This window comes from Cuculus canorus, chromosome 5 (assembly GCF_017976375.1).
Source record: "Cuculus canorus isolate bCucCan1 chromosome 5, bCucCan1.pri, whole genome shotgun sequence".
NCBI lineage: Eukaryota > Metazoa > Chordata > Aves > Cuculiformes > Cuculidae > Cuculus > Cuculus canorus.
In genome coordinates, this window is record NC_071405.1 from 29468298 (window position 1) to 29495730 (window position 27433).

The 27433-nt window shown below is 39.7% G+C and overlaps 1 protein-coding gene across 1 annotated transcript in view; it reads left to right on the forward strand.

The window, feature by feature from the left end:
- DYNC1H1 (dynein cytoplasmic 1 heavy chain 1) overlaps window positions 1–27433 on the forward strand; it is a 46439-nt gene that overhangs the window by 15100 nt on the left and 3906 nt on the right. The window contains exons 22-72 of the mRNA XM_054069084.1: window positions 13–179; window positions 998–1171; window positions 2576–2741; window positions 2820–3008; window positions 3092–3280; window positions 3979–4261; window positions 4532–4632; window positions 6072–6231; window positions 6497–6740; window positions 6883–7066; window positions 7560–7772; window positions 7939–8177; window positions 8288–8444; window positions 8870–9097; window positions 9294–9524; window positions 9650–9790; window positions 10054–10287; window positions 10753–10959; window positions 11056–11177; window positions 11562–11727; window positions 11957–12120; window positions 12392–12521; window positions 13281–13414; window positions 13676–13790; window positions 13918–14079; window positions 14154–14368; window positions 14455–14659; window positions 14791–14964; window positions 15061–15180; window positions 15304–15424; window positions 15991–16186; window positions 16776–16893; window positions 17715–17930; window positions 18482–18694; window positions 18879–19006; window positions 19417–19570; window positions 20351–20497; window positions 20579–20729; window positions 20910–21163; window positions 21330–21464; window positions 21559–21653; window positions 21742–21916; window positions 23352–23427; window positions 24363–24523; window positions 24790–24901; window positions 24983–25043; window positions 25410–25533; window positions 25859–25972; window positions 26248–26418; window positions 26642–26859; window positions 26987–27090. Of these exons, the coding sequence (XP_053925059.1) occupies window positions 13–179; window positions 998–1171; window positions 2576–2741; window positions 2820–3008; window positions 3092–3280; window positions 3979–4261; window positions 4532–4632; window positions 6072–6231; window positions 6497–6740; window positions 6883–7066; window positions 7560–7772; window positions 7939–8177; window positions 8288–8444; window positions 8870–9097; window positions 9294–9524; window positions 9650–9790; window positions 10054–10287; window positions 10753–10959; window positions 11056–11177; window positions 11562–11727; window positions 11957–12120; window positions 12392–12521; window positions 13281–13414; window positions 13676–13790; window positions 13918–14079; window positions 14154–14368; window positions 14455–14659; window positions 14791–14964; window positions 15061–15180; window positions 15304–15424; window positions 15991–16186; window positions 16776–16893; window positions 17715–17930; window positions 18482–18694; window positions 18879–19006; window positions 19417–19570; window positions 20351–20497; window positions 20579–20729; window positions 20910–21163; window positions 21330–21464; window positions 21559–21653; window positions 21742–21916; window positions 23352–23427; window positions 24363–24523; window positions 24790–24901; window positions 24983–25043; window positions 25410–25533; window positions 25859–25972; window positions 26248–26418; window positions 26642–26859; window positions 26987–27090 (8458 nt within the window). The remainder of the gene's footprint in view (window positions 1–12; window positions 180–997; window positions 1172–2575; window positions 2742–2819; window positions 3009–3091; window positions 3281–3978; window positions 4262–4531; window positions 4633–6071; window positions 6232–6496; window positions 6741–6882; window positions 7067–7559; window positions 7773–7938; window positions 8178–8287; window positions 8445–8869; window positions 9098–9293; window positions 9525–9649; window positions 9791–10053; window positions 10288–10752; window positions 10960–11055; window positions 11178–11561; window positions 11728–11956; window positions 12121–12391; window positions 12522–13280; window positions 13415–13675; window positions 13791–13917; window positions 14080–14153; window positions 14369–14454; window positions 14660–14790; window positions 14965–15060; window positions 15181–15303; window positions 15425–15990; window positions 16187–16775; window positions 16894–17714; window positions 17931–18481; window positions 18695–18878; window positions 19007–19416; window positions 19571–20350; window positions 20498–20578; window positions 20730–20909; window positions 21164–21329; window positions 21465–21558; window positions 21654–21741; window positions 21917–23351; window positions 23428–24362; window positions 24524–24789; window positions 24902–24982; window positions 25044–25409; window positions 25534–25858; window positions 25973–26247; window positions 26419–26641; window positions 26860–26986; window positions 27091–27433) is intronic.

Consider the following 27433-nt stretch of genomic DNA (forward strand, 5'->3'; position numbering starts at 1 on the left):
TTTAAACTTTAGGTGTTTGAGGAAGATGCCCTTAGCTGGGAAGATAAGCTGAACCGTATCATGGCACTCTTCGATGTCTGGATAGATGTCCAAAGGCGATGGGTCTACCTGGAGGGTATCTTTACTGGTAGTGCAGACATCAAGCACTTGCTGCCTGTGGAGACCCAGCGTTTCCAGAGGTAATTCTTTAATTGTTTTGTAATTTTCTTGCCTCCTTTGGGGCACCATGTGGACAGGCCTGCAACTTCATGACTTCACCGTAGCAGTCTCGGAGTTTTAAATACTGTATTTTTACCTGGTCCTGCTGGATTACGGCCCTGCTATTAGATGCAAGTTCATCAGGCAAACAAACAAGAGGTGCATGTAGACAACTATGGCGTAAAAAAGTTTATAGTAAACAGACAAGTGTTCAATTTTTAGGTGATGTTGGCATTCAGATGCCTTTTCTTGGCTAGCTCTAGTCAGCTACATCAAAGACTTTTCTGGTACTGTGGCTGCAACGAGCAGACTAATTTCTCTTGTTGTAGCCTTTAGTCTCACCCTTCAAACATCATTTTCTTCCTCTGCTTTAAGTTGCTCTGGTCACCCTTATTCATTCCACACACTTCCAGTCAGGTCAAAGAACCAGATTTATACATCTCTTCAGGAGTTAAAGAAAAGTAAACCTTCATCCATGGAATTAATAGATTGAACATTGCAAGGAACTTGGATTTTGTTGTTGTGTACTTGAGGTAGATGGAGACCTATTTGGGGAATTTAGCCTTGTGTTCGCTAGGGCAGCCACAACTGTTCGCAAGGTTATTTAGAGACAAATATTATTATATTTATTATTTATAAATTATATATATATATATTTTATGGAATATATATTATATATTATTTATTATATTTATATATTATATTATTATTATATTATTATTATATTATTTAGAGCTTCAGTGTTCTGCTCAACTGTGGTTACTGAGTTTGCAGTAATGTACTGTTATTTTACTTGTAGCATCAGCACTGAATTTTTGGCACTCATGAAAAAGGTGTCCAAATCTCCGCTTGTGATGGACGTTCTTAACATTCAAGGTGTGCAAAGGTCATTAGAAAGACTGGCAGATTTGCTTGGGAAGATACAGAAGGCACTGGGAGAGTACTTGGAAAGGGAGAGGTCCTCTTTCCCTCGGTAAGAAGTTGATCTTAGTTGACTGTTGAAGTAAAGTAACTTGGTGTTTCTGTGCAGGAATTGGTGTGCTGTTCTGCAGACCCTTTGCCAATTTTTATGTATTGTGTATATGTTATTACCATCTAAATGTGTCACCTAAATGCAGAATCCAGTTATAGCTGTTTCATGGGAAATGAAACTAAAACTTCCCCTACTCACTCATCTACGGCTGGTCGTAAGATTCAGGTATTGTTTAAGGAACCACTGCGGCTGATTTTCTGTAACTTGCAGGTTCTATTCTGAACTGCTTAATTCTGGCATTTGATTGAAGGTCAATGTCTAAACTGTCACAATCTGGTATTTAAGTCATTGGTTCCGAATTATCTGTAGTCCTCAACTGGTTTGTCTTTTAGCATGTAGCGTGGGTTGTGGTTTAGCCCCAGCCAGCAGTCTTAAGTATCACACGGCTGCTTGCTCCCTTTCTGCCTCCTGTGGGATGGGTCAGAGAATCAGAAAGCAAAGCAAAATTCATGGGTTGAGATTAAAAACAGTATAATAGGACAACAAAGGTAGAGGTGATGTTAATAATGATGATAATAAATATACAAAAAGCGATGGACACTTCAATGCAATTTTTCACCCCACAATGACCAACCACGCAACCCATCTCAAGCAGTGATCGTGGATCAGCAAGATCCAGCCCCTGATGAACTTGACTTTTATATACTGAGTATGAAATCATATGGTATTGAATATCTCATTAGCCAACTTGGGTCAGCTGCCTGGCTGTGGTCCTCCCAGTTTCTTATGCACCTGTGCACTCATAAAACATGGGAAACCCAAAAAGTCCTCGATTTCTTAACAACAACTGAAAACATCAGTATTTTATCAACACTCTTCTCGTACTAAATCTAAAAAAGAGCAGCTGCTGGGAAGAAAATTAACTGTGTCCCAATCGAACATAAACATTACCTGGCAACAATTAAAACAATATGTGTTATCAATATTATTCGCATACTAAATCCAAATCACAGCAGCTACAGGGAGCAAAATTAATTTCATCCCAACTGAAACTAGGACAGCGCAAGAGAGCAAGGGTGAGGGAGGTACTGAGTAAGAGTTTTCCCTGCATAGTAGACTTAATTCAATCCCAGGCTTGCTGTATGTATTTTGCGGGTGGATAGATAAAGAAAATAAGCCACAGTATGTAGCTTGTATATGCTTTTGTATGGTACAGACTACTATGAACTGAAACTTAATCATAAAACTGAAGCGTAACTTCTGGCAAATGTATGGTTCATGAACTCTTGCAATGTTAGGGAGATAAGTGTCTATTACTCCTATGTAGGGGCCATCTATGAAGCATAAATAATTAAAAGTAATAGCTGAAGTTCTGATATAGATCTGATTTTATGTATTTATTAGGTTTTATTTTGTGGGCGATGAAGACTTGCTTGAAATCATTGGAAACAGCAAAAACGTTGCTAAGCTGCAGAAACACTTCAAGAAGATGTTTGCTGGCGTTTCTAGCATTATTCTCAATGAAGATAATTCAGTGGTTCTTGGGATATCCTCACGTGAAGGGGAGGAGGTATACCTGAGATATGTCTTTTTAAATAATGTTCTAAAAATAAGTGAACATGGGCTGACTTATGCCTAATTCTTATAGGTGCTGTTCAAAACACCAGTTTCCATCACAGAACATCCTAAGATCAATGAGTGGCTTACTCTTGTTGAGAAAGAAATGAGAGTGACCCTTGCCAAATTGCTTGCTGAATCTGTTACTGAAGTAGAAATCTTTGGAAAAGCAACTTCGATTGATCCAGCAGTCTACATCTCTTGGATTGACAAGTACCAGGTATGAATACAGAACACTTAAGCATACTGCAACTTTGGTACTTCAGTGAGGAAAACTATCTGATGAGGTTTCTTGTTCCACAGGCTCAGCTTGTTGTCCTGTCAGCCCAGATTGCATGGTCTGAGAACGTTGAGTCAGCCCTCAATGGTGGAGCTGGGGACAACAGTCCTCTCCAGTCTGTGTTGGCTAATGTTGAGGTCACGCTCAATGTCCTGGCAGACTCTGTGCTGATGGAGCAGCCACCTCTTCGCAGAAGGAAACTGGAGCACTTGGTAAGTAAAAACCTCTTTGTTTCTTCTGGGTTCGCAGCTGAGGGGTTTTTAAAGTTTAATTACTAGTTTAGGACATACGTTTTGCTCTAGGAAGAGGTTTTGTGCAATTAAACAACTGCATCAAGCTCCAATCCTGTAGTATTGTGATGGTGATAATTTTTCACTAGTCAGCTTAACGCACGATAGCATATTATAGCCTAGCTTATTGAATTGATCTTCAGACTAGGTCTTCCAATTATGGAAGTTGCTGACTTCTTAATTAAGAAGTAAAATAAATCATTAAGCTGCCTGTTATTATAATTATTATATGCTTTTGTTTGTAAGTAAGAATTGAGAAAGGCGTGGAGAGTTAAAGTCATCCTGAGGTATCTTGATAGATTTTTAGAGGGAAATACCTGGCCTCTTTTAGGAGTACTTGTCTTTGTAATTTTTGGCAATTAAGTTATCTGATTTAGTAGTGTAATGGATTAGTGGGCTAGCTGGAAGGAGAAGTCTTTACAGGAGCAGTCCACTTTATTGGTTTTGCCTTTGTAGCAACAAATTTTTAAGACGGAGACTGTTGGTAGGTTATGAGTTCTAAGCGGTGGCAATTTACTGTGCTAAGCTAAAAAGCTGTAGGATTCTGTGGCAAACAAAGCTGTAGCTTCACTAGCAATGACTTTTGTTGCTATGGTCTAAGGACTTACTTTGTTCTCCAGATCACCGAGTTGGTGCACCAGAGAGATGTTACAAGATCACTCATCAAAAGCAAGATCGACAACTCTAAATCCTTTGAGTGGCTCAGTCAAATGCGGTTCTACTTTGACCCAAAACAGACAGATGTGTTGCAGCAGCTCTCCATTCAGATGGCAAATGCCAAATTCAACTATGGGTTTGAGTACCTTGGTGTTCAGGATAAGCTAGTACAGACTCCTCTTACTGACCGCTGTTACCTGACAATGACACAAGCCCTGGAGGCAAGGCTTGGAGGATCACCATTTGGTAAGTTTGTACTGAAGTACAGTAAAAATTTGAGATAAGTGTAAAAAGTCATCCTCTCTAACATATAGCTTCAATGTAAACATTCAGAACACTTATAACTAAGGTATTGAATAACGAAACAGTCTTTTGGGGGAGGCTGTAACAGATACAGTTTTCATTGAATGCTCTTGTCAGGGACCATGAGAATCAACATACTGGCAGATTACATGAGTAGGCAGTGGTACCTCAGACAATAAACACTAAAATAGGTCTTTCCCACTTCACAAATAGGTCCTGCTGGTACTGGTAAAACAGAATCTGTTAAGGCTCTTGGACATCAGCTTGGCCGCTTTGTGTTGGTTTTCAACTGTGATGAAACATTTGACTTTCAGGTAAGTTGTTTGATTAAAAAATATGGTCTTTGCTAACAAGCATTAGGAATCTCTTCAGAACTCTAGTATGGTCAGGAGCATTTACTTTGAAGATGATTTGTTTGTAAGCCTTAGCTGAGTGGGTGTCTGTTGGTCATACAGATGCTCTGTAACAAAAAAAATGCATAAAGGAAAAGCAGGGCAGAACATTGCTGGGGGTAGGGAAGGTGTTCTGTTTTTTTTAAAATGGGTGCTTTTATAACAGCAAGACCTAAAAGCTGAATTTAGGAAAGTAACTTTAAAATTGTTTAGTTTGCATTGATAATACTAGTTTAATGGAGAACCGATCAGAGTGTGAAACTGCAGAAGTAGCTGCATGGTTACAGATTACTCTTTGAGACATAACTTGGAGTTTGCCTCAGCATGTGAAAGATTACTCTAAACTGAGAAAATTTACTCAGATATTTAAAAAATAATGGTATCTTCAAACTGAGAACCAGATGAAATGTCTCTGTCAACTGTAGCATGTCATAGGTCTCAAAATCCTCTGTCAGGAGTATGTATATGTATGTATGAACACAACAGTATAAAATATGAACAAGGAATCACAACTCTTCCTAAACTCTATCAGGTTGCCCCTCTGTTTTTACTGTACAGCTATGTTTGGCTCAGACCAGAGATCCTTAAGTCAGTTTGGGCCTCTAGTGTTGACTGTAAGAAAACACCCAGGGAGGAGTAAGATCAGGGGTAGTGCATGATATTCCTTCCTTGCCCCAGACCCTGACAGTTGTGAAGATCAAGAGATCCCAAGTTGAAATGGGTTACTCATTCATGCTCCCGTGAACCTTTCTCCAGGTACTCATTTCTCGCCTTGAATCCATGTACATATTTGCCTCTATCGCATTCTCTACCAAAAAATTCCACTGCCATTACCATACACTTCATGAAGGAGCACCTCCTTTCACCGTTTATAACACTTCCTTGGTTCTTGTGTTGGAAAAGACAGTGGCTTTTAGACCTCCGTCATATTCTTTCATGTTGCCTTTTGCAGAAACCTACCTTAAAGACTGTTATTTAGGTGAAATCCTTATCATGCTCTGGCCATCCAATTTGCTCTTCTGAAATGTTTTGTAATTCTAGTATCTTCCTTAGGATAAAGGACTAGAACTGCACCTGGCATTAATGATGCCAGTAAGCAGAACATTATGCGGAGGACTTGCCTTGACTAGTGTGTAAATACACTGCAGTATAGTTTGTAGTTGGAGGAGGCTGTGAACATCTGAATGTCATTTGGAAACCTTTGGCAACTCTTAAGTACTACAAAGGTGGCAACCTGCATACTAAACAGAGCTCCTTCCTGCCTTGGGTTCACTGCATCGAGTGCTGTTTTCTGCTTCTTTTGCCTGTGCGTAAGGAAGAATGGTCATGTAACTTCAGTAAATTTTCCCCTCTGTGTGCAGGCAATGGGACGCATCTTTGTGGGACTTTGCCAAGTGGGTGCGTGGGGCTGCTTTGATGAGTTCAACAGACTTGAGGAGCGTATGCTGTCTGCTGTTTCACAGCAAGTTCAGTGCATCCAGGAAGCCTTGCGAGAGCATTCCAACCCCAACTACGACAAGAGTATGTAATTGTTCATTCCTAATAGTGTTGTACAGCATTTCTAACTTCTTTCATTATGTTTTGTTGCTCAGTGTCAGTTCTTCCAAACAAACTGAGGATGAAACTGCTTTATTTGTGGCAGAAAATTCTATTTGAGTATTTGAGTTGCAGTACTAGCGAATCTGTTGTCCATTACCGTAGGAAAGTAAAATAGAACAAAATAGGTTTCTGTTCTCAGGGTGATTGATCGCTGACTCAGGTGTAACCAGATGCACTCTCTTTTCAGCTGCAACACCTATTACTTGTGAGCTGCTGAACAAACAAGTCAAAGTGAGCCCTGACATGGCTATCTTCATCACCATGAATCCTGGCTATGCAGGCAGATCAAATCTGCCTGACAATTTGAAGAAATTGTTCCGTAGCTTGGCAATGACAAAACCAGATCGTCAGTTGATTGCCCAGGTCATGTTGTACTCCCAAGGTTTCCGTACAGCTGAAGTGCTTGCCAATAAGATAGTGCCATTCTTCAAGTGAGTAACAAGTTTGTCTCTGGTCAGTAAAAATAGAGCTTATTGTTCAAAGCTATCATTTCAAGTAAACGGTGACATTTACCGAGTGTTGCATTGGTCCCTATTGAGAATCAAATCGTACTTTGTCTCCTTCGTGTCTTAGGCTTTGTGATGAACAACTGTCCTCCCAGAGTCACTACGATTTTGGCTTGAGAGCACTGAAGAGTGTGCTCGTTAGTGCAGGTAACGTGAAGAGGGAGAGGATTCAGAAGATAAAGCGAGAGAAAGAAGAGCGGGGTGAAGTTGTTGATGAGGGAGAAATCGCTGAGAACTTGCCAGAACAAGAGGTAATGTGTGTGTAAACAGTCTACTTCTGTGATAAAGTACAGGATGCACACTAAAAGAGGCAAACAACTCTGCAGTGTTTACCATTTAGTGTTAAGCCATGCAAGCAAATTAATGTTATCTATCTACAAAGGGTGGTAACTTCATAATTTAGAAGCACCAAGTTGAACATGTCTCAGGAGTCCCTGAGTCTTAATGGAAGGCTACTTGTTATGGAGTGGTGCATTCATGATGCTTATTGCGGCTCAGTTCCTCGGCAGATCGTACCAAAAGCATAGTGAAGAGGCATAAGAAACAATAGTTTTGTAAACTGAAAATCAGTTGGAATTAATTTTATAGTTTCAAAGATGAAACCCAATCAGTGTCTGTTTTTACCAAGAGCACTGTGGACTGGTACTTTATCAATAAAGTATTTAATTTAGTATTCCTAATCAAACACATTTGATAAAGTGAACTGAAGAGAAAATCTTAACTAAAACATAACTCTCTCTGTAGATCCTGATCCAAAGTGTATGTGAAACTATGGTACCAAAACTGGTGGCAGAAGACATTCCATTGCTCTTCAGTCTCCTTTCTGATGTGTTCCCTGGAGTACAGTATCATCGCGGGGAGATGACAGCCTTGCGAGAGGAGCTTAAGAAAGTGTGTCAGGAAATGTACCTTACCTATGGTGATGGAGAAGAAGTTGGTGGCATGTGGGTTGAAAAGGTAAAATGTAAAAATGAAAATGTGGAAGTACAAGACTACCCTTCCTTTTTTATTATGAAGGGTGTGAAGCTTTTTCCTTTTTCTTGTTTTAAGCAAACAACACATAGAAGCTTAGATTGGCTACCGAAATTAAGACTTGCTTGGTATATTATTTCTTCTGTCACAGGTTCTTCAGCTGTATCAGATTACACAGATAAATCATGGATTGATGATGGTTGGTCCCTCTGGAAGTGGAAAGAGCATGGCTTGGAGAGTGCTCCTGAAAGCCCTTGAACGGCTGGAGGGTGTGGAAGGTGTTGCTCATATTATAGATCCAAAAGCAATCAGCAAAGATCACCTCTATGGTACTTTGGATCCCAACACCAGAGAATGGACAGATGGCTTATTCACACATGTCCTGAGAAAGTGAGTCATTAAAAGCACAAATGAAGAATGGCTGGTATATTTGTGCCATGGATATTCTGGCCTTACTGAGTCTTTGTTCTCTACTGCAATAAATATTTCTTTTAATGTAGAATCATAGACAATGTGAGAGGTGAACTACAAAAACGCCAGTGGATTATCTTTGATGGTGATGTAGACCCTGAATGGGTTGAGAACTTGAACTCTGTTTTGGATGACAACAAACTGCTGACTCTGCCAAATGGAGAACGTCTCAGCCTTCCGCCAAACGTAATGTTACTCTTTTTACATTATGTTAACGTGCTGTCCTATAAACGTAATGCTTTTACCTTAATCTGTACTAGTACTAGTCCTCTTCCTTATCACAAGCAGAGTAATACTGGTCTCATGTAGTGGATTGCTGGTGTTAGGAGCTTTGTGGAAACAAACATGTTATATTTACTCTGATCCTGTAAGACAAACTTTGTGGATTATTTAAGTCTGAGGCAATAAGCAATAATGATGAACTTAGCTTAGGTTAGTTTAATACAACTGTTAAATATTTAGAGGCTAAATGCAAGTGAACTTACTTTAAAAAGGTCTCTGTTTTGGTTGGTTTTTTTTGGTGGGAGAGAGGGTATGGGGGTTGGTGTGGTTTTGGTTGTTGGTTAGTTTGTTTTGACTTCAAACTCTTGCTTTAAATTTCTGCTCTTCAGGTGCGTATCATGTTTGAGGTACAGGATCTGAAATATGCCACTCTGGCTACTGTGTCAAGATGTGGTATGGTCTGGTTCAGTGAGGATGTTCTCAGTACAGACATGATATTCAATAACTTCCTGGCCAGACTGAGAAGCATTCCTCTGGATGAAGGTGAGGAGGAAGCTCAGCGAAGGCGAAAGGGCAAAGAAGATGAAGGAGAAGAAGCAGCGTCCCCAATGTTGCAGGTATTACATGGATTGCATTACGGGATAACGTAGCAAGAACATTATGTCACAAGTAGTATATGTACGTCAAATTTATGACAGCCTGTTTTTTCTTAAGAAGAAAATCTGAAGCATTTCAAACCTTAAACAAAATTATTTCCTGCTGCCTGGTAATCAAATGAGAAGAGTTTTGAGCAGTGTTTGTCTCCCCCAACAGATTCAGAGAGATGCTGCAACAATAATGCAGCCATACTTCACATCTAATGGCCTGGTAACTAAGGCACTTGAACATGCATTCAAGTTGGAGCATATTATGGATCTCACCCGCTTGCGCTGTCTTGGTTCTCTGTTCTCCATGTTGCATCAAGCTTGCCGCAACGTGGCCCAGTACAATGCCAATCATCCAGACTTCCCCATGCAGATAGATCAACTAGAGCGTTACATCCAGGTAAATGCAATATGCTACATGACTGCTGTTTGCCATGTTAGTGTAGCTGCTAGATTTGATTTATTACTCATTAAATTTTGTTCTGTTGGTCTACAACCAGTATCTGCTTTTGCTGCTTCTTTCAGAGGTACCTGGTCTATGCAATACTCTGGTCTCTTTCTGGAGACAGTCGTTTGAAAATGAGAGCAGAGCTGGGAGAATACATCAGGAGAATCACCACTGTGCCGCTGCCGACTGCACCCAACATCCCTATAATTGACTATGAGGTAAAGTTTTCTTATGAGGAAAGCGTTGCTCGTTTGTCTTCTTAGAAACTTGCTTTACACTATAGAGATGAAAATTAAGAAATAAAACATGAGGCTGTCTTGAATTTTACAGTTTTGCAGTTCAGTGAACAAGCTGCCTATTTAAAATAATCACATAAGAATTGATGCCACAAACTATTGTGTGGTTTTTTAAAAAATCTCTTAACTAAGGTGGAACTACGTTCCTGTTCTAAATTGTCTTGGTTATGTTTTTGTGGTCCTAGGTGTCCATTACAGGTGAATGGGTGCCATGGCAATCCAAGGTTCCGCAGATTGAAGTCGAGACACACAAAGTTGCAGCTCCTGACGTTGTAGTACCAACCCTAGATACAGTTCGCCATGAAGCATTGCTGTATACTTGGCTGGCAGAACACAAGCCCCTAGTACTGTGTGGTCCACCGGGTTCTGGAAAGACCATGACCCTCTTCAGTGCTCTCAGAGCTCTACCTGACATGGAGGTATACAAGAGTAGTGTGCACGTGCATGGAGTAGTACCAAGTCTCTAATCTCCCTAAGGGTTAAAGCAGTCTTGATTTAGCGTGGAAAAAAAACTTCAAAAAAAATTTTGAAGATTATATTCATCAGAATCTAAATTTATCTTCAGATGTTTAATGTTAAAGCTATTTCCTTTACTGGTTTAACGGTACAGGAGCATTTCTCCATTTAGTGTTTAAAAATCTATGTTTATATTCAAGTATAGCTGTCATCATTCGGTGTATCTAGGTGGAGAAATGGGTACATGAAGCTGCGGCGTTCTAAGTACGAGGCTGGGCAAGGAGTGGTTTTGGCATGGTAAATGGAGAACTTGCAGTGGGAAGCTAACATTATACAGTCAGAATACAAGCAGTAACCCGAAGTACACTAAATGCATGTACTTTATAATGTATCTTACAACTGTTTCTTTTTACTATTCTCTTTTTAAGGTGGTTGGACTGAACTTTTCTAGTGCTACTACTCCAGAACTGCTCTTGAAAACTTTTGACCACTACTGCGAGTACAGGCGTACGCCTAACGGAGTGGTGCTGGCTCCTGTGCAGTTAGGAAAGTGGCTGGTGCTGTTCTGTGATGAAATCAACTTGCCAGATATGGATAAGTATGGCACGCAGAGAGTCATATCCTTCATTAGACAGGTTTGTTTTTCTTTGTAACTAACTCTATCATAACAGTTACCTTCAGAGAAATACAGTGTTTCACTGATTTTATTTTGCTTTTTTTTTTTTCTCCAGATGGTGGAGCATGGAGGGTTCTATCGTACATCAGACCAGACATGGGTGAAACTGGAGAGGATTCAGTTTGTTGGTGCATGTAATCCACCTACTGATCCTGGGAGAAAACCCCTCTCACATAGGTGATGTATCTAGTAAGCTCAATATAGCAACAGAATTGGGGTGAAAATTGAAGCATTGACAATGTAATCCATTCTTAATACACTCATTGAACACCAGCTGTGCTGGAATTGTGTTCCTTGCTTTTGAATTAGCTGCTGGTTGTTTGTTATCCTGATGGCCAGCTGGGGGACTCAGTGTGACGCTTCTTGAGTAACCTGTCTGAAATGCCGTGGACAGATACTTCAGAATGCTTTTTGTTCTGAGTCACTATGGAGTAATCAAACCAACTGCAGTTACTACTGATAATTTTGAATCAAGCAGTTATTTAACTTTGGCAGCAGATAATGAAAATAGTAGAGAGTGTAATTTGACCTTCTGGGCTATGTAATATGCTAATCTTTCAGGTTTTTACGACATGTTCCTGTGGTTTATGTGGACTATCCTGGGCCAGCTTCACTCACTCAGATATATGGAACATTCAATCGTGCCATGCTAAGGCTGATCCCATCACTTCGCACGTATGCAGAACCTCTCACTGCTGCTATGGTAGAATTCTACACAATGTCTCAGGTAACTTGTTAAATACAACGCCAAACTGATTAGAAGTCTTCCTTTTATGCCAAATCAGTTAACATGCATTGTTTGCCTCTCATAAGGATAGTATGTGTACAGGAACTCAACTAATTGCTTTAGTTCTGGCGAAAGCCACTGAACAATAGCAAAGTAATACCTTGCAATGCCAAGGCTCATAAAACATGTGAGACTGGGATGAAGTAACTAATCAAGTTTAAATTTTCAGGAGAGATTCACTCAAGACACACAGCCACACTACATCTATTCACCTCGTGAAATGACTCGATGGGTGAGAGGTATATTTGAAGCGTTAAGGCCACTAGAAACCTTACCAGTTGAAGGTCTTATCAGAATTTGGGCCCACGAAGCCTTACGTCTCTTCCAAGACAGGTAACGTAAAGGAGATGGGGCAAAAGAAAGGGTGCAAAATGAAATTTTCCTCACTCTTTGCCACCTATCCTTAGAAAATCAGACTGAAGTGTGCTTCATTTTAAACAGCTGGAATGCTAAGAAGAATATTTGTCTTTGCTTTAACTTAACAGTACCGGGAGTCATATCTGTGCAAAGCAGAAGCATACTTCAGTGGTAGCACTGCCATGTGATGTGACTATAGCCTGCTGTTACAGAGGATTTGTAGTCACTGACTTCTTTCTTTATCCAGACTTGTAGAAGATGAGGAGAGACGCTGGACTGATGAGAACATTGATATGGTTGCTCTGAAGCACTTTCCCAATATTGACAAAGAAAAAGCTATGAGCAGACCTATCTTATACAGCAACTGGCTGTCAAAGGTAAAATTAAACAATATAGTTCGGGATTAATTGAGTGATGCTGCTGTTATGACTGTACTAACAGGGAAGTCAGTGCACATTATTTTGTTAAACTGTTAAAGCTTTAAGAAATTCTTACTATGAGTATCTGAAGTGCATTCCACCACAGAGTTAGTAGGTGTTACTCCAGGATTACTGTTGTAAGATCTTCCAGAGTAGAAAAAGGCAGTACTAAATAATATTTCTTGAGGACAGGATGACGCTCTCAGAGGGTTGCTGAATTATTGCTTATGGAAACTTAAACCAGTTTAAGACAGCAACCCTTGAGCAGCGCTGATATTATACATTTTATTGATGACTGATTCTTGCAATATGAAATGATCCAGCTGGGCAGTCTGTAGAAATTCCATTGGGTAAAGGCAAAAGTCCATCTATCCTGCTACCCATCTCTGTTACCAATAACAAATGCCTAGGAAGGGCTGATTAAAATAAATTAGGGGAGTGAGGGGCTACTTAGTTTCTTCAGTGATTATCAGCACAGGCTCAGCCTATGATAGGTTCAGTAGATGACCATATTTGAACCCCATGTCACTGTCTGTGTCACTCAAAACTATGGATGTGTTCTTGTGCAAGTTAAATGAGTACAGCGTTCTTAAGCTTTTGTATGGGATTGCTATACTAAGTATTCTAATAGTTCTGCTTTCATCTACTCGTAAATTGATCCCTAAGCAAAATTCGCTTAAGCTTAAATGCTAACACTGTATTGACTGATTCTTTTAGGATTATATTCCAGTGGATCAAGAAGAATTAAGAGACTATGTGAAAGCAAGGCTTAAAGTCTTTTATGAAGAAGAACTTGATGTACCACTTGTTCTGTTCAATGAAGTCTTGGATCATGTGTTAAGAATTGACCGGTAAGTGGAGACTTCAGTTGCTGCTCATATAAAAAGTATTGAGAGACTTGTTCTAAAATAGAGTCACTTAAGTACAGACTAATTAAGAATTGGAGCATGGTCCTATTGTTGTCAATAGATTATCTATTTCTGGCCTTTGTATAGCATGATCCTAGCTCGGAAGATGTGCCAGTTGTGGTACTAACTTTGAAGTTCTTTCACATGCTCAAGGAGAAGCTTCAGTGAGTTGATTAAAATATAATTGTTTATGTGCTTTTACAGAATCTTCCGTCAGCCACAGGGACACTTGCTGCTTATTGGAGTCAGTGGAGCAGGGAAAACAACTCTCTCGAGATTTGTTGCCTGGATGAACGGTTTGAGCGTCTACCAAATTAAGGTTGGTGTTCTAGTTTCACCTAACAAACACTCTTAGTCAAAACTCACACTTCTTAAATATTGACCACTAAAAAAATCCCCTTAAAAGCTAAAACAGAGTGCTCATAACTGATGTTAAATCTTACTAGGTTCACAGAAAATACACAGGTGAAGATTTTGATGAAGACCTTAGGACAGTATTGAGACGTTCTGGCTGTAAAAATGAAAAAATAGCTTTTATAATGGATGAATCCAATGTGTTGGATTCTGGATTCCTGGAGAGAATGAACACTCTCTTAGCCAACGGAGAGGTAAGAAGATTTTAAGTAAATACTTTAAGCAACTTTTGAGAACTATGAACTACAGCTGCTATCTTTTGACTTAGGTTCCTGGTCTCTTTGAAGGAGATGAATATGCCACCCTCATGACTCAGTGTAAAGAAGGAGCACAGAAAGAAGGTTTAATGTTAGATTCGCATGAAGAACTCTACAAATGGTTCACCAGCCAAGTTATTCGCAATCTCCATGTTGTGTTCACTATGAATCCATCTTCTGAGGGTCTGAAAGACAGGGCAGCTACCTCTCCTGCGCTCTTCAACAGGTAATCTGTGTTGGAAAATACAGAAGTTATAAATACTGCTAAAACAGTACTTTTTGGGAAGTCTTCACAAATGCTTTGTATTTCAGATGTGTCTTGAACTGGTTTGGAGACTGGTCAACCGAGGCACTGTACCAAGTTGGCAAAGAGTTCACGAGCAAAATGGATCTTGAGAAACCAAATTACATTGTGCCAGATTACATGCCAGTTGTGTACGATAAACTGCCACAACCACCAACACATAGGGAAGCTATTGTTAACAGTTGTGTGTTTGTTCATCAGACACTCCACCAGGTATGATTTATTATATTGCTTAACTGATGTTGATCTATAGGCCACAGCATCATGCACCAGTTTCCTAAAAAGTATGGTCTTCGGCATTTGAATAGGTTTAAAACCAATCTACAATTCTTTCTTCCCTAAAGGCTAACGCTCGCCTGGCAAAACGAGGAGGCAGAACCATGGCAATCACACCACGCCACTATTTAGATTTCATCAACCATTATGCCAACTTGTTCAATGAGAAACGGAGTGAATTGGAGGAACAGCAAATGCATTTGAATGTTGGCCTTAGGAAAATCAAGGAAACAGTTGATCAGGTCCATATCTTTAAATCTTTGCTGTTTGTAAGGCCAGAGTGATTAAATAGATCCCTGCAGTTAATCTAAGTTCTCCAATCTTACATTCTGTCTCAGGTGGAAGAATTGCGGCGTGACCTAAGAATAAAGAGTCAGGAACTGGAAGTGAAGAATGCAGCAGCCAATGACAAGTTGAAAAAGATGGTGAAAGATCAGCAGGAAGCTGAGAAGAAAAAGGTAAAATCTGTGTTAAATCTTTGTGCATAGTAAATATTTTTATTTAAAAAAAACCTGCAAAGCGTGTACTGGGAGAAGTCAACTTCTATAAAGCAATATTTTGTGTGTGAAACTTTCTCCTAGGTCATGAGCCAGGAGATTCAGGAGCAGCTGCACAAGCAGCAGGAGGTCATTGCAGACAAGCAGATGAGTGTGAAAGAAGATCTTGATAAGGTGGAGCCTGCTGTCATTGAAGCTCAGAATGGTATGTTAGCACCTGAAGAGATCACACTGTGGGATTGGATCTAAAACTGGAGTCTGTGGGAATGTGCTTTGGTGTGGTCTGAGGTGGTGCAGCCTAACAGAAGTGTAGGCTCTTAACGTGGAGCTGAATGATGCTGAAGAAATTCCTAATCTTTGAGCTCTGATTTTATGCTGTTTTAGTACTGATCTGATACTTGAAACTCCTTTTGTGGCTTGTGGCTTTGCGTTTGGCAGACCAACTCTAGTTATTTATGTGGGCTGTATATTCATAAAGCATATAATTAGAAAGACCAATGATGTCTTATTAATGCACAGACAGCATACAGTCAAGATGTACATTCATTCAGCTGGGTAGAGGCATCTTTGCTTATAATAAAGCTTTAAGTTTAGGGAGCAGAATAAGTTGCCTGTGGCCAGTTGCCAAGTTGACGTTCACAAAAGTTAATCTTGTCAAATTCCTTTTGAGACTCTTGAAGCATTTTTACTAATCCACGCTATCTTAATGGACTTTGCTAACCATTCATTTTCTTCCCAATCAACTTTCATCGTCTCTCTGGCACTGGTTAGCTGTAAAGTCAATAAAGAAACAGCACCTGGTAGAGGTCCGTTCTATGGCCAATCCACCTGCAGCAGTGAAGCTGGCACTGGAGTCCATCTGCCTCCTGCTTGGTGAAAGTACAACTGACTGGAAACAAATACGTTCCATCATCATGAGAGAGAACTTCATTCCAACCATTGTTAACTTCTCTGCTGAGGAAATTAGGTAAAGTGCAAGTGTGAATTGTTTGTGGATAAAAGATGGACCATCTTAATTGGACTTTTTGTTGTTTAAATTGCTTTAGTAGCACTTCTTTTGATACTGATTTACTCCTGCACGTAATGAATGTGTAGGTGCTTCAGGAAACAGACTGCTTGTACCATGCAAAATGGGACAAAACAGCTCTTGTTGAGTAACTTCAAGGCATGATTGCAAAGCAGTGTGTTGCTGTCCAAAGCCACATTATTAGTTGAAAGTTGTTACGCAGCGGTAACAGACCAGGTTGCTGAGGACTTTATGCAGGCTGACCTCCTGGCAGGCTCTGGATCTACACAGGAGGTCAGACTAGAGACCTCCTGAATTCCCTTCCAACCCCATTTTTTTCTGAGCAGAATTAAAGGATTTTGTGAGTGATTAATCGTAAAATAGTGTTAGATGTCATTTATCCCCCATAATCTGTGATTTCTGAAACAACGTTGTTGTTAATTAAAACTAATTAAAACAGCTACCAGTAAGCAAAACTGCTAGGAAATGTTGATGTCATTGCTGACGTACCAGTGTACTCACATTGTCTCTAAAAAATTATCCCTTGCAGTGATGCCATCCGGGAGAAGATGAAGAAAAACTACCTTTCAAATCCGAGTTACAACTATGAAATTGTAAACAGAGCATCGTTGGCCTGTGGGCCTATGGTGAAATGGGCAATTGCACAGGTAAAGTCAGTTGTGTGGGAACACAAATGCAAGGTGAAAAGAGTGACCCTGAGGGCATGTAGGCTACATGTAGGTATGAAGCCAGAGGGCTCTGAATTTGCCTCTGTTGATCTAAATATTGCAAGCTGTTTTGCTTCAAAGAAATCAACAGAAGGTTCAGATGAATGCTTTTGGGCCCTGTAGTACTGTGCCAGAGTACTGTGCTTAAGGTCAATTTTGATACAGCTTTTGTACCAAGAAACTTCAGGTAAGCAGTAGCTGATCCTTTCTGTGTCTAGTGCTATTCTACAGGGCAATAGAGTTCTCAGGTGGAAAATGCAATGCAATCCTCTTAATGGAATTTAAGCAGTCCCTGTCTTGTTTCACAGTTAAAACTGCCTGCTGTGAAAGGCGTGATTTGTAAAGACTTGAATCTTGCCAACAGGTCCTATCCTGATTGTTCTGTGGCTTGGTTATACTAAATTCTTTACTAAGAAAGACGGTGTAGCTCAGTACTGGCATGGACAGCCAGTAAACTTTGCAGAACAGTGCTGTGCCCTGCTTAGTGTGGTCTCAGCCTTTCAGATTATTTTCTGTAGGTCTACAGAGCAGCAAAAGGGTCTTGTAAAAAGCAATTTGTTTTGTGTTGCGGCTTAGTTTGAACTAGAGTCATAGGGACTGATAAACAATCTTAAGTTTCTGTTAAGTAGTTGTCAATTCTTATGCAGATTGCAAGTACCCAAGCTTGAAAAGATGCAATTGACAGAATACACCTGAATGCTATGGTTCTTGTCAACACATGTAATATTAGAAAGTATAAAGGACCTATTTACTGTTTACAGCTGAACTATGCTGATATGTTGAAAAGAGTAGAACCTCTACGCAATGAACTGCAGAAGCTGGAGGATGACGCCAAAGACAACCAGCAGAAAGCAAATGAAGTAGAGCAGATGATTCGTGATCTGGAGGCCAGTATTGCGCGTTACAAAGAAGAATATGCAGTGCTGATTTCGGAGGCTCAAGCTATTAAGGCAGACTTGGCTGCTGTAGAAGCAAAAGTAAGACTTCTGTATCAGTATTTTTCTATTCTTTAATCTTGGACAGTCAGAAATTGAACTAATCTTCAAGCTTACTAGCAGACTTGGTTGTTTTCCCTGTGCAGCGCATCCAAGAAGTCTGTTTCATCCCTTGATCTCACAAACCTCTTAAGTTTCTAAAACTTTGCTGGAGTTAGAAATGTCAACTCATGTTGCCAGTTGATTAATGAGACAGTTCACGTAAGGCTTAAAATAAGTGAGAAGCCTTTGGAAGCAGGCATGGGTGTAGGTTAATTGTAAAGTCTTAACCACTTCACAGGAGGGGAGCATTTCTTGATGTATTTGACCTATTTATTAGCATGTCACTACTATGCCAGTACTTGCACTTCTACATCCTTCCAAATAATAGTTGAATACCTAAATAGTAAATCAATGCTGATGTTAAGAAACACAAATTTAGTTTCATTCTGAGCTTTTAAATTAAACTCGAGCCTTGAGCCAATATAAGTGTCTCCAGAGACAGAATACTATAACGATTCATCATCTAAAGAGACTACTTCACTTATTTCTAGGTAAACCGTAGCACAGCTCTTCTGAAGAGTCTTTCTGCTGAACGTGAAAGGTGGGAAAAGACAAGTGAAACTTTCAAGAACCAGATGTCCACTATTGCAGGAGACTGTTTACTTTCAGGAGCTTTTATTGCCTATGCTGGCTATTTTGATCAGCAGATGCGTCAGAATCTCTTCACTACATGGTCTCACCATTTGCAGCAAGCAAATATCCAGGTAAAGATACGATCATCATAAGATAACCACAAATTAGTTTATCTCAACAGTTAAAGTTGTTTTAAGATTGCTAAGTAAAGAATGGAGCTATTGGAAAACAATACCTAGCAGAGCTGCGTTTACTCAAAACGCCTTCGCCAGCTAGTTGGAGAACCTCATCAGATACTATGTGTACTTCTTGCAGTTCCGTACAGACATTGCAAGGACAGAGTACCTCTCCAACGCAGATGAGCGCCTTCGCTGGCAAGCAAGTTCTCTGCCTGCAGATGACCTGTGCACTGAGAATGCCATCATGCTCAAGCGGTTTAATAGGTATTTCATTATAAGATGTAGAATTCTAAAGCAACGGTCTCACAGCAGGCAGGGTTTTGGAGCTATCAAAGAATCACAGTAATTCAAAGCACTGTTTAGTGAGAGTTTCTGTTGTTTGTAAAAGCTTCTTAACCATATATAGGCTTAAAAACTCTCATTCATCTTTGCTTGCCTTTTCTGTTTTGCTTAGCTCTTTAAATAAGTTGGCATGAACTCAAGGTTTTTCGTTGTCCACACAGTCTTACCTTTCAAAACTGAACTGAAATAAGTCACCAAACCTGACCGATTTATTCCTTCAATATACAGGCTTTTAGAATTGTGACTAATAATGCAACCCAAATTTTTAAAACTGCTTAGAGGCTGTCTGCAGCCAAAACCCAAAAAATGATAATGTTATATTCCTCACTTAGGTATCCGTTGATCATTGATCCCTCGGGACAAGCTACAGAGTTTATAATGAATGAGTATAAAGACCGTAAGATAACTCGTACTAGTTTCTTGGATGATGCTTTCAGGAAGAACTTGGAAAGTGCCTTGAGATTTGGTAACCCACTTCTGGTCCAGGTTGGTTGTATGATCATGTAGAAGCTACTTATAATTCTTGAATTCTTCCCTGTGTACTAGAGAGGTTTTCAATTGTTCTGTTAGTAGGATGCAAAGAGCTTTATTTTCAAACCATAATTTAACCAGTAGACTAGTACTGAGTCATATATGAGGTGTAAGTCTTGAGAAAAATACAATTAGTGAGATACGCAATCAAAAGAAGGTGTTTCCTTTTTCCTCCATTTTAGAAGTAAATGTTTTTATTTTCAAATGATCTTTATTTACTGTAAAATTACTTGCAAACTGTCTGTCTGTTCCTTACTTCCCATATGGAATCTCAAGTCATCGATAATAGCACCTAATATGGCTAGTTATCCAGAAATAAATCTGCTGTGAGTAGCAGGGAGAAGTTTCAGTTACACAAAGAAATAGTTTCCTTTCACTTGAGATGAATAAATTCTTCATTTCTTAGTATGGAAATGGAAAACCAAATTATTTCCCAGAGGGGGCGGGTAGTTGATGATTGTGCTGCTTAGAATATAGCTTATTATGCGTTAGAACTAACACAATTACACCCATTAATAATAATCCCCCACTGAGATTTTTGTATGGTAATGGCCTAAGCTCTCTGCTCGCACAGCTCAACTACAAATCTGAAGTGGAAATACCTTCTGAATGTGATCAGTGTTCCAAAACAACTGCAAATTGATTGCTTCAGAGCTTTAAGCCCTAGCTGGATCAGGATTTTTAGCTTGAGACACTTACAAGCAACAGAATCTCATAATGCATCTCTCCTTTTAGGATGTGGAGAGCTATGATCCAGTTCTGAATCCTGTCCTGAATCGTGAAGTCCGGAGAACTGGAGGCAGAGTTCTGATTACTCTGGGAGACCAAGATATTGATTTGTCACCATCCTTTGTTATCTTTCTGTCCACCAGAGATCCAACAGTACGTAAACAAAGAGGCTGTTCTGTTTGTAGAATTGGTTTGTGGGAGAGCTAAGACAGTTTTTCATGTTTCCTGCAACAGGTTGAATTCCCACCGGACCTCTGCTCTCGTGTTACATTTGTGAACTTCACAGTAACTCGCAGCAGCTTACAGAGCCAGTGTCTGAATGAAGTTCTGAAAGCTGAAAGACCAGATGTTGATGAAAAACGCTCTGACCTCCTCAAGCTTCAGGGTAAACTAAAAATAAAAGTAACTTCTTGTTCTAGTAGAAGACAGTAGTTTTACTCTAACTGTAGAAATACACGATTAGATATCTTTATAAGTGATATTCCTGTTTTTCCAGGATGTCCATTCATATAATGCTCAAAAACTAGCACATCTAACATGTAACCTGATTTTTCTTCTAATTAAGGTGAATTTCAGCTGCGCTTGCGTCAGTTAGAAAAATCCCTACTACAAGCGCTTAATGAAGTGAAAGGACGTATCCTGGATGATGACACCATCATAACTACTCTTGAGAACCTGAAGAAGGAAGCAGCAGAGGTCACTAGAAAAGTAGAGGAGACTGATATTGTCATGCAAGAAGTGGAGACTGTTTCTCAGCAGTACTTGCCTCTTTCTACAGCGTGCAGCAGTATCTACTTTACTATGGAGTCACTGAAACAGGTGTGATGTTCTCTTCTTCCTATCAGAACCTGCCCGTATTTACTGTGCAAAGCTGAATAGGCACTGCCTAATTCCAACCCTGGCTGTCGTGTTGCAGTTTTGTAGGCATATAAGTCCTTGACTATCAAAACAGCAACACTCAAGAGAAAACTTTTTTGTATTTCAGATACATTTCTTGTACCAATACTCACTCCAGTTTTTCTTGGACATCTATCACAATGTCTTGTATGAGAACCCAAATCTGAAGGGAATTACAGACCATACTCATCGTCTCTCAATCATCACAAAGGATCTCTTTCAGGTTCAGTTTTTGAATTATTAAAATTCTTCAGTCATTTTTGAAGGGTCAGAATTCAAGGCTTCTTAAACTACTAACTTCACTGTTCTGTTGGTAGGTGGCCTTCAACAGAGTGGCACGTGGCATGCTGCATCAAGATCATATAACATTTGCTATGTTGCTGGCCCGGATTAAACTGAAAGGCACTATTGGGTAAACTATTTTCTGGCTTCACTTGAGCTGAAAAAGGGAAGGATGTCTTGAAGGCATCTAGCTAACGTCTTCTTTTCCCTTACACTAGGGAGCCTACATATGATGCAGAATTCCAGCACTTCTTGAGAGGGAAGGAGATTGTACTGAACACTGCATCTCTCCCAAAAATCAATGGTTTGACCGTAGAGCAAATAGAAGCAATGATGAGGCTGAGCTGCCTCCCGGCGTTTAAGGACCTTGTTTCAAAAGTTCAGGCTGATGAGGTACGTGTTGGCTAGGGTTTCTGTTTAGTTTCTGCGCTATCTACCCGAGTTAATTTTTTAGGTGTGTGCTTTAAGAGTTTCAGGCTTACAGTAAGCTCTCCTAGTATGAGAAGGGAAACCTTACAGATTAACTATTTGTAGGTGTGGTGGAAGTGAACCTTCTCACTTTGTAATCAAACTATGAAACTTGAGCTTCAAATACCATTACTGTTCATCACACAACCTTGGAAGGAGATTAGTCGCTTCACCATTCAAAATTTGCAGACAGTGTTGGCTCGTGTAGTAGCAGAAAGTGTGGTACTCCATGTCTTTTACTCCATCAGTACAGTGTGATAATTCTGCAGCAGAGGGGAGCAGGCCTAGCCATATGTCACATCATTTTGGTGGGCTCTTGGACATTACTGTGATTTGAAATAAATTTGGATGGTGCTCAGCTGCTGAACACTTTGCTACTTCTGATGACTGAAGTGTTCTTGGAATACATCTGTGTCCTGACTGTAAAACTGTATGTTCCAAAATACGTCCGTATCTTAAATCATACCTATTTGGTTGCCTATCCTAGTTTTATATCAAAATTTTAATTCTTTTTGCTACGTCAAATTTTTCCTCAAACTCTTCAGCCTGGAGTAACATTAGATATAGCTTGGGCTGGGACTTGGTAGAGATCTGTAGAATCTGAAATGCCAGAGGAAAGGCAAAATTAGGGGATATTGCTGAAATAATTGGACACATCTAAAGAAGGCTTAGTAGACAAAGCATAATTTGAGTTTTATGTTTGGATTTTTGTTTTTAAAAAACAAACATAACTTGGAGAAATTGAAGAAAAATTAGTCAAGAACTTAACAAATCAGATTGTCCAAATGTACACTTGCTGAAGGAAACAGTAAAGCCACGCTCAAACCATTTTTATCTAGAAACCTTGGAAAAGACCGAACTATGTTGAGTGTCGGACAATATTTGGGCCTAAGCTTAATGTTTGACTTAATTTCATTAGTGCAGTAGCGCTTCTGTTTGATCAGTGTTAGCCCTGTCTTACTTCTCAAGATTTATGTGTTGGTGGAAGCTCAAATGCTTCATCTGGTACTCAATCTAAGTTTTTATTCTGAAGACAGATTATAAGGTACAAACATTAAATGGGAAAAATCTTATCAACTTGTAAATTTCATTGTTTAAACATTTAGCTGCTTATTAGAAATTGTTAAAGATCCATTTGCAAATCAAAGGCCAAGTAGAGCTTGGACTGTACCAAGTTCAACCCTACCCTGGCAGTCTCTGTTTCCTACTGAAAGTTGGTGTGTGTTCTGCAGTACATCAAATTCTGGATTTTAAGCCTGAGATTGAGCATCACTGCTGCACCACGAAGAGGACCTGCACCTTGCAGCAGATTCATGATGCCATGAAACTCCCAAGTTTTTTGTGTTTTCTTTCAATACAGCAATTCTGTATCTGGCTGGATAGCAGTTCACCGGAACAGACTGTACCATACCTTTGGACTGAAGACAAACCTGCAAGTAAGTTAATTTGCACTGTTGTCCACACCAGTTCTACTGTGCTGACTTTCATCTAAGCAGAATTGCCATGATTTTAAATCAATTCTAAGTTCTTTAACTTGGACCTTAATTCCTGGGAAAATCATAAAGTTGGGATTGTGGAAGAACCTCAAGTCAAGTGGGGTTGTTTTTTTAAAAAATCACTAATTTTTGTACTCTTGGTTCCTACACCGCAATCCGTGATCTGATCTTCCTCTGAGGATGAAATGTACTTTCACAATCTCAATGTGCTGCATAATAGTTAGAATTAGTCTCAGTCACTGCAGATTTGGAGACAGCTTAGTACTCTAGAAAGCTCAAAGAGCTTTCCCCTGAGGACGGAGAAGTTAAAATCACTTCATGGCAGTAATTCTAAACTCTAGATTTTGTAAACCCAGTAGAATTTCAGTAGCTGCACCAGGGGAGGTTCAGACTGGATATCAGGAAAAAAAATTTCACAGAAGGGGTCATCGGACACTGGCAGAGGCTGCCCAGGGAGGTGGTGGAGTCACCATCCCTGGAGGTATTTAAAAGACGAAGTGCTCAGGGACATGGTTTAGTGGCAGATAGGAATGGTTGGACTCTATGATCCAAGAGGTCTTTTCCAACCTGGTGATTCTGTGATTCTATGATCTTGTCAGGGTAGGCTTTTAAAGGGCTCACAGCATGAGTAATTGAGCAGGTAATGAAAATGTTATGGAAGACAAACCAGCTGAAGATGGTAAGTTAAAAGTGAAGTCAGATTATAAGCATTCCATTATCATGCCGTAACAGGTCTCTCAAAGGGATTATTAACTCTCATAATGTCTAGTCATCAGAACAAGATGGGAAAAACTTAATGGGAGAATTAAAGAGAAGGAAGGGTGTTGAGGATGGTTTACTTAACTGTCCATCTTAATCCTGTCTTCTGTTTTCAGGTCCTATTGGACAGGCCATTCATCGTTTGCTTCTGATCCAGGCCTTCCGTCCAGATCGGTTGTTGGCAATGGCACATGCCTTTGTTTCAACAAATCTTGGAGAGTCTTTCATGTCCATTATGGAGCAGCCTTTAGATCTGACACACATTGTAGATACAGAGGTAACCCATTTGTTTTTGAAAGGTTAAAATCCTGAGGTAACGCTTAGTGCATGAGTTCCATAGTGAGGAAAGCTATCCACCAGAACACTTCTTCCACTACCTTTTTCCCTGTGATATGAGGAGTGGATTGTTTTTCTGTTTGTTAATATAAAACTAAGAGTAGCATGATGTCTTTAGTTGGCCAGATGGAAGAAAGACTGAACTTAGTGCATTTTTTTATTCATGTAGTGACTGATTCATACCCTTTTAAACTTCTTGGAAAACAGGTGAAGCCTAATACCCCTGTGCTGATGTGTTCAGTGCCTGGTTACGATGCTAGTGGCCATGTGGAAGACCTTGCAGCTGAACAGAATACACAGATTACTTCTATTGCTATTGGTAAGAACATACCTTGTTTCATCTTCTAAGCACAAATGAAATTGTAGCAGTAAGAGCTTTAGCAGCCCTTCTGTCTTTTAGGTTCTGCTGAAGGGTTTAACCAAGCAGATAAAGCAATAAACACAGCAGTGAAATCTGGAAGGTAAGTTCATCTCCTTTTTAGCTAAAATACTGCCTAGTAGTGAATGGGAGGGGAGGGGGAAGTAACCCATTGGCTAAATAGATAGAACTGTGAGCAAAAAAATCAGAACTATCTTCTGAACTGAAATTTGTAATACTTAAAGCATAGCTTCTATTTGATTTAAATCTTTCAAGAGAAGTAGGTTGTATCTGCAAAACAAGAAAGTTAGCTATAGCACGTAGTAACTGAGTCTATGTAGAAAACAGGTTTAAAAGACAGGGAAAACCATGTAGCATTAATATCAAATTCTGTTACTGTGTGGTGATTTTAGCCAGGATCCGTAAGCTGTACGCTAAAAAACATTTTCTCTGTTTCAAAACTTCACAGATGGGTAATGCTTAAGAACGTCCACCTGGCTCCTGGATGGCTCATGCAACTGGAAAAGAAGCTACATTCTCTACAACCCCATGCTTGCTTCAGACTCTTCCTTACCATGGAGATTAATCCGAAGGTAGCATTGATTGGAAATTTGATCCTCTCAGAGTAACTGGCGTGCAGAGCCAAGAATGCTGTTCATGGCATGGTTTTCTCATGACTGGCTTTCTGTTTTAAAGAATACATGCTTTTCAGGGTAGTTATTAGCCTTGGGTTCCGATAACTTAATTGTAGCTGAAAACTTCATACCATTCCTTTTGCTACTTCCCCTACCCTGCAAAAGAAAGGCAGGACTTCACTATGTGTGCTTACAGTGAGGTTTTGAAGCTAGTGCAAACTGTGCTGTTAGAGGGATTTTATTTAGTGAAGGAGTTGGATTTGAGTTTATTCATCTTTTCTAGGTGCCAGTGAATTTGTTACGTGCTGGGCGAATCTTTGTCTTTGAACCTCCTCCTGGCGTAAAGGCAAACATGCTGAGAACTTTCAGTAGCATTCCAGTTTCTAGAATGTGCAAGGTAAGGCTGCACTGTGTGTGGATGAAAGAAAATTTCAGAATATGTTCGTTAAAATTTTATTGGAGATTATGAAACCTCAGCTTCTAAGAGCTGCATAGATTCTTTTGTTCTCAAAGAAGTAAAATAGTAGTTGCTTCTTCTATTGGTAGAATATATTGAGTTTTGGTAGCAATCTAGCATTGAATCTGACATTTTCTAGCCTTTCAGCAGGCTTTGATTTTTATCAGTTCACTGGAATAATAGTTGTGTTGATTTTTTTTCTCTCCACTTCCTAGTCTCCAAATGAGCGCGCTCGCTTATATTTCCTCCTTGCCTGGTTCCATGCCATTATCCAAGAGCGCTTGCGCTATGCTCCGTTGGGCTGGTCCAAGAAGTATGAATTTGGAGAATCTGATCTGAGATCTGCCTGTGATACAGTAGATACGTGGTTGGATGATACAGCAAAGGCAAGTAGTCTTGTGTACTTAGGTATAGGTAATGCTTACATTATATTACTTTAGATCTTCAGCAAGGCAGTCTCTTCTGGAAACATCTAGTGAGTTAAATGAGTAGGCCCAAATAAACTTTATTTAAATTAAATTATTAACTTAGTTCTTAAATATGATTCCTTGATCAGAGGAGAGCTGAAAAAGATTGTTTCCTGCTGATAACATTGTGTTTTACTTACAGGGTCGCCAAAACATTTCACCTGATAAAATCCCCTGGTCTGCATTAAAGACGCTGATGGCCCAGTCTATATATGGCGGTCGCATTGATAATGAATTTGATCAACGCTTGTTAAACACTTTCTTGGAACGTCTCTTCACTACTTTAAGTTTTGATAGTGAATTCAAACTGGCTTGCAAAGTTGATGGACATAAAGATATTCAGATGCCAGATGGAATCAGGTAGGATTTTTATTTTATCCTGCATCTCTGTGCTGGAACTTAGCTGTTAAAACATTTGTCTCATGCAAAAAATTACTTTGCCATCCTAGTAGGGGAATCCTTCTAATGGATATTAAAACACTTGCAGGCGTGAAGAATTTGTCCAGTGGGTTGAGATGCTGCCAGATACACAAACACCATCGTGGCTGGGCCTGCCAAATAACGCCGAGAAAGTTCTTCTCACCACACAAGGTAAAACCAGAACTTTAACAATGTCTTGCATAGATTACCAGGCCACCATTGTAGTTTAAAAAAAAAAAAAAAAACATAAGAGAAATATGAATACTGCTGAAGAATTGCTGGCTTTCTTCTCCTCCTATACAGCTGGCTTAACTTCTGCAAGGTAAAACTTGGGCAGTCCAAAAACTGACCACAAGCTTGTGAATTAAACAGTTACATTCAGCTTTCCAGCTCCTATCTTGGTTCTGGAAACCTTTATTGTCAGTTCTGGAGCCACGTACAGCTTAGCAGTTCTGAATCTTGAGTCTAGACTAGAGGAAAAGAAAAGTCCCAGTACTCGCATGTAGTGGAATGT